We start from the raw sequence: 9,102 nt of genomic DNA, 5'->3' as shown, positions 1-9,102 counted from the left end.
TCTTTCCCTTGCTTCCTTTCTAAATTCACTGAGACCAAATTAGACCTTTATTATCCTTAATTAAGTTTATCCTCCTTCTTTGGCATTGCACATGCTTATTTAAGAACAATGCCTTTCTCCTTGTAACCTCCCTTTTGGCAGGTTAAGCAAGCCAGTATTTCAGCCTTCTTTTGTAAGGGCAGGCTTTCAGCTCTCTTTATTTATCTTAATAGCGCTTCGCCCCCCCCCCTTCATTTGTTCGCTTTTCACAGTTTGGTCTTGTATTTCTTTAAACAGTTATAAAAGTGTTGTAAATATGGTTTTGTCAGTGCCTTGTTCAGTAAGGCTAATACTTCCCTGCTTCTGAAGTGGGAAAAAGATACCTGATAGACCAGAGTCACATGAGCTTTCTCCATGATTGCATTACTTTCTTAGTACAGAAATGCCTGTGTCTTTCACACACCTTTGCTTCCAGCTGATGAGTCCTTAGGGATGTTTTACTGGGCTTTGTTTGTTTAGTAGTCCCTAAATGTGCTGTTCTTCACATAACAATACTCTTAAATTCATCTCAGTTCATCTCACTGTTCCTGTGTCATGACTGAGAATTGCAGTTCTTTTGGCTTCATGCTTCTTACAAACTGAATGGAACGAAACCAGCTTTTTGGGGAAGGTTGATAACAATTATGTTAGGTGAGATAGATTCTGAAGTTGCTTTTCCAGGAATATCCCTGATTTCTTGTTTCAGGAGTTTTCTATTAAAAGTAAGAGTCTGCTAAGGTTTCCCATTGGGACAGCTCTTCTAGGAATGTCTGTAGATTGCTTTCACTTATCTCCTATAGGTCTGGCATGAGATATTTCCTTAAATCCAGGCAGACTAGGTCCATTGCACTCACCTTGACAAGGAATGTCTATGAAACAGTCTGACAAGTCAGTTCCTGTCCCAGATGGGCTCAGTATGGTCTCTTTTATTCTTCTATGCACCAGTTCACTTACAGCTTGGACAGCGCTGGAGAAAGAGCCTTTCTTTAATCTGTCAGCAATGGTGAAGTTCTCTTGGTGACTCTGAAGTCCTATATAGAAGTGCTGGAAGATGTAGTAGGTGTGGATACTTCAGAAAGCAATCAGACAAGTTCATGTTGTACCTTTTTGCACAAAGGTGTAGCTACAACCTATGGCTCAGGATATCATAAGGTAGCAAATTTCTGGACTCTGGAGGAATGTCTCAGAAATACCATCACATGTTGACCATGCTCCCTGAACTTCCCTCTAGGTATCTTCCTTTTAGCCTTTGGAATGCTAAATAGATTGGTCTTCTGTTTTTACAAAAACGGAGAGCAGAAGAGCAGCTGCACTGGATCAGTGTTATCTTCTGTGGTGAAGAGCTATGGGCAGGTACACAGGGAAAGCTAAGAATAGGGTAAAAGTACATCATACCTCCTTCCTCCTTTCCTTTTTTATTTCCCTTAGAGCACTCTCTAGCTCTTTGCAGCTCAGGGGCTCCCTGAGCCAGAAATACTTTCTCTGTATTTTGATGAAGGTTTTTTTAGAAGGAATTTTAAAAAGAAATGTCTGAGCTATCAAAAATGCAGTGTATATTTCTATGCCAGCCTTCAAAATAGTAGCAGATAATGTAACTTATATATTGGAAAAGCTAAACGCTCTGGAAAATTTCTGGCTGTGATAAGAAAAATTGTTGAACTAACATCTTGAAGTGGAATTTAAAAAAAATCAAGACATTTAGACATTCAGCACTGCCTCTTGCTAAGGAAAAGCATGTTTGGCTAATCAGGGCTCTCTGGGCCATTCTGTAGAGAAGTGTATGACAAAGAAAAGTTAATTAACCTGGATTGCCAAAAGCTTTTGCCAAAACTTGCAAACTAAAGGGTGTTAAGGAGCCAACTGGCTGTGAAGCAAGAGGAAAGGGTGCAGTTGTGGATTTTGACACTGTAGCTTTTCCGTTTATTTTGCCAAAGGCAAAATAGAATAAATACCTAGCTTTGTGCTCAGGGTTGCCTGTAGAAGTTGTTTGTGATATTTATAAGTGGTCTGGTTACCCCTACTGTTTGATTTTAGCTATTTGGGCATTTAGAAGGCTACTATGGTTAGTTAGGAACGCAGAAGTGTTTGCAAAAGGGAAGGATTGAAAGGTATGGAAGGGTTGAGCTCAGCTCTTGTTTCTTTCTGGGACAATGTCAGAGGATTACCTTCTGTAACAACAAAACCAAAAAAAATCTCACTGACCATTTTGTGTTGCTGTGTGTTGAGGAAAGCCTGGAGGGCATTTTTCAAATCCTCATCTTCCTCTGTGTATCAGTCCAGCACCAAAAGTGGCTGGGCACAAGTTGGGCTGTGAGAGTGGCTGCTCTCTGTGTCAGGAATTGGGAAGACAAAGTGAGTTTTTTAAAAAACAGAGCTGGACTTTATGAAACAAATCAAAGCAGAAAAACCCCTTTCATTAGCTATAAAGCCAAGAACCAGAAATAGATTGCTTTGCAGTAAGAACAAGCTAAAGATTCATCTAGGTATGACTTCAAACTAAGTCAATATTTTTGCGAATGTTTTTAGTTTTGCTTGTTGGAGAGTTGGATAGTAGGAGCGAAGCCAGGATGACTAATGGAGACAGAGGTGGAAGTAGGAAATATTTTCATTAATGATCTAGGCAAAAAAATGTAGGAATTTACTTATCATGCTTGCTGTTGATGGAAGTAGAAAGGCTTTGTTATGAGAACCAAATACTGTGCAGAAAGCAGAGGATGAGCATTAAAGCAGTTAAGTGACAGTATGAAATGGAAAGAGACAAATTTATACATTCTTGTTTAGCCTCTTTGATAAACAATATTTATACGCAAGCAACAGATGGTACAACCCTAGCAAATGCATTTACAGTAATGCAAAGCACCCGTTGTGGAAAGTATTAGTGATCTTAAATAAAATCCTAATAATCCCTCAGATGAATTACAGTTGAAATATAGTATACATCTTTGATATCTTTGCTCAGGAAAGATGAATTCTTGAGGTGTGGGAAGGTCTGGGACTGTTAAGGGGAATGGATATTCTGTTGTAGGCTGAACACCATGGCTTGGTTTAATCTGCACAGTAACAGCTGAAACTGGGGGAGGATTTCTTCCCCTAGTGCACACTCCTTGTCAGTGTTATGGAAGTGAAGCTTCTCAGAATAAAAACGGTTTAATCAAAAGAACAACCGAGCATGAATTTGGCATGTACTCTGGAAGGTTTTTTCTAAACACTGGTGGGGGAGAGTGCTCTGAGGGAGCCTCCCACCAGGGACCATGGGAGCAAAAAGCAAGATGGCTTTAAAATGGAGTGTAATCAGCTTGTGAAGGGGATGGCATGATGTGCCTGTGACAGCAGCAAATGCAACTCTGCAGGAAACATAGGATCTAGGCTGATGACCTGTTCTGACAGTTTCCAGCACATCCAATCACTTATCTCACAAATGCTACAAGTCTGGCAAACTGTAGAGCAGGCTGGACATCAGAATAGATGATCGAGCAGTCGAAACAGCAGTGTGGCACTGTTACAGAAAGTCATGTGTTGCCCTGGGTTGTTTTGGTACAGATACACATGCACAGTCAGCAGGAGTGTGACAGTTTTCTGCTCTTCTGGCTCAGTGAGGCTGGCTGTCAGGTGTTTGTGTTAATCTTGCTGCAGATGCAATGGCCTGCTTAAAGAAAAAAGTAAAAACAGTTTGAAGAATAGGCAAATATTAATTCCTAATTTTGGGAACAAAAGAGGGTGAGAACATGGTGAGAACCTTTTGATACTTGAAGTTCTAGATTGCATGAAATACTGTCTGTGCAGGAAGAACATGGAGTTTAATTCGAGAATTGGGCCTCACCTTCCAGGTTGTTCATGATTTGGGCCCATCATGTCAAAATGTTCATGTTTCTGCAATGGGATCAGTTCACTCTGCAGAGTGCAGATGAGAAAACTTCACAGCTTAAAGGCTCTGCTCATCTGTGCAAAGCAACTGTTTTCCTGGAAACAAAGATATGAAGAAGAGAGGCCATTGCAAATGTCAGCACCTCCTCTGAGTTTCAGTTGCCTTCTCTAGTGTACACACTACATGTACATTTAAAGAATTCACTGAATGCTACCGTGTGAGCAAAGCCTCCCTCTTTTGGGGAGGAGAGAGAATGACTTCAACTAGAGCAAACAGTTGTTAGATAACTTTGTCCTCATAGGGATCAAACAGTCTCTTGGCACTCATGAGTCCTTGCTCAGAGATAAAGCTCAGATGTGTACCAAACAAGCACTGGAACTTATTCCTCTGTTCCCGCACAGGTGGGTCTCAGCTGGAGGTGAAATTAGTCCTGCTTTGGAAGCATAACATGAGGATAGAGTACTTAGCTGTGACACCCTGGCCCCTGGACCCATCAAAGCGCAGCACATGGGTGGAGGTGACCATGGAGGGAAGCTATGACATCTTGCACGACATCAGTTGCACCATGAGGAAGCCTATCACCAGTCTGTACCGCACTACAGTCATCCGGCGCTTCTGGAACACCTTGCAGAGGTGAGCTGGACCATTTCCAGCAGTTCCCAGTGTCCAGTGTAATGAAGGAATTCCTTCATTAGCATGCTGGGGCATGGGTTATGCAGGTGACCATCCTAACGCAGGGTCCCGAAGGAATAAGAGGCATCACTGGCAACAGGCTTGCCATCTAGCCAAGGAAAAGACTCAAACTGACCTGTAAGATTGCTTCATGATAAGATGTTGCTGCCCCCGAGCCCTGATCCTGTGATGCAAACCTTAACTCTGACTGCCGTCCCGTGGAGGTTCTGTGTTCTTACAGCACAACCTTGCAGCTGTGCTGCATGGTCACACTGGGAGCAACACCTCATGTCTCTAAGGCTTGAAGGGCCTGTGGGTTATAACCACTTCCTGGCCAGGGTGGCCGTTACTCCCTGCTATTCATCATATTCCTTTTCTAGCACTTAATTCCCAACTCTGATCATTCTCCTTATATATTAGGCTGTTACACTTGAACTCCCTTATTGTGGTCTTTGCAATCAGGCATTGAATCCCAGCATTGCCCTAGGAAGCTATGTTAATTCAGATGGACTCCCAGCACAGAGGGAGTGCTGTGTGTGCAGGCACTGGATGACTGGGGCAGTAAGGGGGAGAGCGTGGGCTTTAGTGGCTAACTGCCTCTTCTCTTTCAGCATCAACCAGACAGATCAGATGTTGGTTCATCTGCAGTCTTTTGACACAGTCCCAGAACACTTCACCATTCCTGAGAGCACGAAGAATGGGGTGCCCCTCTTCTACATCCCCCCAGGCTCCACCACTCCGGTATGTTCCCTCTTTCTCCCATTTAGTGTGGGAAAGATTGTCTTTCCTGCCTATTCTGTCTTGCACTAGGGGATGCTGAGTCCTAACAGGCAGTCAAGATCATCTGTAACTCTCAGACTTCATCTCTTGTTCTTTGTCCTGCTCGTTCAAGTGCAATGCAGTGCCTGTAAATATCTCATCCCATACTTCTTCCCCTCTGAGATGTCACCCTATGTTTTCATTGGGGCTACACCTCTAAGCCCCACAGCAAGTCTCCTAAGTGTGCTGTGAAGTCTTCTCCTGTAGTGAAGTGTGACTGATGGGGAGGCTGACACTCTTATTTTTGTTACGCTTTTTCAGTGGATGCCTCATATGTGTGGAGTTGCTGCTGGCAGTCTTGTGCCCTGGTGATGGAGCTTAGCACAGTCAGGTGAAGATATAGGATGTGCTGAATAGTTGTTTAATAGGCTCATTGCTCTGAGCACTCATGTGGAAGGTACAAGAGAGACACTTGTCATCTGCACGGCAGAAACTAAACAAAACATGAGGTAGTAGTTTTTACTGTAAAATTCAGATTCATTGAAGCTCACTGAGCAGAAGTGCTAGCGTATTATCTGTTCTGTGATAGCAGTGTCCTTGGCATTGGTAGAAAATGACTAGCAGATACCAAAGCTGGGGGAGCTGTAATTAAAGAGAACTATCTATTTGATTTTACTGCTTAAGCCTTTACTTCTTTAGGTTTGCTAGTAAATTTCCACTCTATACGGTTATGTATCCCACAATATATCTGGAGCATCCCATCTTAGGGCTAACCACCACTTTACTTCTGTGTCAGCAGAGTTGCTATGGTCAGTAGAATCACAGTGTTACCATACAAACATGTTAGAGTGCCCAATGCCACCCATTGCTGGTACCCTATTTGCATGAGCACTCTCAGACAAGTTATCTCAGTGTTTAATTGCTCTGCTGACACAAGCCATATATCCCCCGCTTAATTAGAAAGTGCACCATTACATATGCCATCTTTTCCATGGTTGATTTACATGATGCTATGTAGTTAAGTTCCTAATTAACTTGACATTTCAGGAACCTAATTTATTTTTGCTTACGTTGTACTGCCTGTTTCAATGTGAATGCACTTACTTTCTCTGCTGAGAGGCAGTTACCAAAAGCCAGGGATGTGGCTGGTCTCCTAGGCCCAGACAGCTCAACCACTAGAGAAATTCCTGCTCTCTCTGGGTTGAACCAGACAGTTTTTTGCTGCATATTGCCCTGTCATTTTCTCAGGTGCTGTCACTGCAGCACAGTGGGTCTGACTCCAGCCATTCCCAGTTTGCCTCCTACTGGAAGCCTATCCTTTCCATGGATGCTAACTTCTGGCAGAGGTGGCTGCACATGCATCGTATAGTCCTCCTTCTGGAGCATGACACGTATGTATCTGACAGGGACCAGCAGTGTGGGCCAGTATGGGAAAGCAGGGTTTCCAGTTCAGCTGAGCTGCAGAGTTGCAGCTGTCTTACAGGTGCCTGTGGCCAAGAGAAGGGTCTTGCTAGTGGGACCTGATGGATAGTGATGGCTCATTTATCTGAGAGGGACTTAGCGTTGGGAAGTCAACTTTGTCAAGAGGGGGGGACTATTCTCAGGAGCATAAATTGCTTCGCAAGTTTCTCTTGGGTTTGGATTTCCTGATTGGGGTGGGGGTGTGGACCATCCAGTTTTAGCTATCCCTGGTTTTGTTTGCTGCTGGAAAGCATTGCTTTCCTGAGGCTGGTCCTAGTTGCAGAGTTATGTGAATAATAACCATAAATTGCATGGCGGGAGCTAGAAACAACCCGAGGGTGTGCTCTCTGCAAGGTGGAGAGCAGGATCCCTGTTCACTCAGGGAGTGTGGCCTTCACCAGCAGGCACAGGCAGGGGTGGTGCTTGGGTGTTGGCTGCTGTGGAGGAATAAGGCTGATGTACCAGTCACAGGATGAGTTGGAATGGATGTAGCAAAGTCCCTGGGCTTTTGGGCAAGAAAAACTGTTTCTAAAATGACTTTCTGCCACATCATGCAGGCCTGTGCCCAAGCACCTGCACACACCAGGCAACAACGGCCGCTACAGCACCATCCAGTGCCGCATCTCTCACTCGGCACTCACGTCCTTGCTGCGGGATTGGAGCAGCTTCGTGCTGGTGGAGGGCTACTCCTATGTCAAACTAATCCATGGGTGAGTGGCTCTGAAGCAGTCCTGTGTGGGGAATCAGGCATGTGGCCAGGCCAGAGATCCAGTTAGATCAGTGTGCTGTGATGGGCCAGAAGCAGATGTCTAGAGGAGAGGATAAGAGCTAGACAAGTGGATGTGAAACCCTGCATATTCTGAAGTGCTGCCATTGTGTTCCAGGCACAGCTCAGAGGGAGAGGGAAGCCACCTGGGGGGTTTCTGCATGCTAAAACCGACGTGTGTTGCTGCTGAGTTGTGTGGGCTCATGGGCTCTGCAAAGCAAGCCTCCACTTGGTCTGATACAACAGAGCAGCAAGATCTGTGCTATTTCAGCCCTGTCTTAATCTCTCCTCCCTAGCTCTGAGGATCCCACACCTTCCTCGTTTTATGTGGTACGGATCATCTCCAAAGCTCCCTGCATGGTTCTCCGGCTGGGGTTCCCAATTGGCACACCTGCACAAGCCAGGAACAAGGTGAGAGCTGGCTGGCTGCTTTCTAGGGTAGGAGCAGAGCAAGAAGTTGTGGATGTGGAAGTGTATGGCAGATCACAGGCGACACTATAGATGGGTGTTCTCTAATAACTAACTTCTATGTTAAGGCTTAGATGGGTGTGAATTTAGTGTAGCAGAAAGGGACAGTTTGGACAAAGCTTTCTTTGTTAAGTCTGTGAAAGATTTAAACCCAGAGACTTGAAGATCAATAGAATAGGTGGTCACATGAATGTTTTTCCTACTGCTTAATTCAACTGTGGGGCTTGAAATGACTCAAAGGTTATCTAGTCTATCCTTGTGACCAAAGCACAATCAATACAGTCTGTCAGGAACAGCAGATACTTGTCTGACTGATCTGTAAAGACTTCTCTGATGGATGTACTACATGTTCCCTAGGCTATCTGCTTCAGTGGGTGGTGAATTGCATATGTATGTTGTATCACTGGGGCAAGGAGGAATTAGAGTTAAAATGTGAACAATGCCTTGCTGTACATTTTTTTTCTCTCCCTGAGCAGCACAGGGACAGAAAAAAATGTAATACCCAGGAAATGTTTTAAAGTGGTGCAAGTCTGCTAGATAGACTTCTTTTTTTTGTTTGTATCAAAAGAAATGGGCTGCTCTAGTCAGATGCAGAAAGTGCGGTTACTGCATGGACTGTTTCTCTAGCTCTAACGACTGAGACAAGTCTCAGTGTTCCTAGTTAAAACAGTAAGTATGAGAAAGATGTCCCACTATTAAGATGTGTGAACGTTTTGTTATCAGCAAGAGGTTTATCATTAAACCTTGATCTTTTGTCTTCATGAAAGAAATCTTTGCTTTGCCTCACTTAGTTTTAGTGTTAGATTAGTCTGAGGAAAAGCTGACGAACATGGGAAGGACCATCTCATTCTGTGGTAATTCTCTGGCACTTTAGAGGATCTGCCCTTTCATATCTTTAAGGGATCCAGGCTTTGGCCACTGGTTGCTGCGCCAACACATGGGCTGGTAATGCCAAGTGGCAGGTTTTGTGAAGGAGTTCCCTCTGGCAGGTGTAAGTTAATACCTGTTTCATGAAGAAGGTGTAAGGCAGGCACCATACCCTGAAGCTCTGGGCAAGCTCCAGATCGTTACAACAGGAGCTGTATGTAGATCA

General features: G+C 44.2%; 1 protein-coding gene across 1 annotated transcript in view; it reads left to right on the top strand.

The window, feature by feature from the left end:
• SZT2 (seizure threshold 2 homolog (mouse)) overlaps positions 1–9,102 on the top strand; it is a 57,611-nt gene that overhangs the window by 8,311 nt on the left and 40,198 nt on the right. Inside the window, 5 exon segments of the mRNA XM_010019506.1 lie at positions 4,285–4,516; positions 5,167–5,296; positions 6,563–6,705; positions 7,333–7,485; positions 7,838–7,952. Coding sequence (XP_010017808.1) covers positions 4,285–4,516; positions 5,167–5,296; positions 6,563–6,705; positions 7,333–7,485; positions 7,838–7,952 — 773 coding nt within the window.

Source organism: Nestor notabilis, unplaced genomic scaffold (genome assembly GCF_000696875.1).
Source record: "Nestor notabilis isolate BGI_N333 unplaced genomic scaffold, ASM69687v1 scaffold12288, whole genome shotgun sequence".
NCBI classification, from domain to species: Eukaryota; Metazoa; Chordata; class Aves; order Psittaciformes; family Psittacidae; genus Nestor; species Nestor notabilis.
Note: the sequence above shows the minus strand (reverse complement) of the source record. Positions and strands in the feature narration are given on the sequence as shown.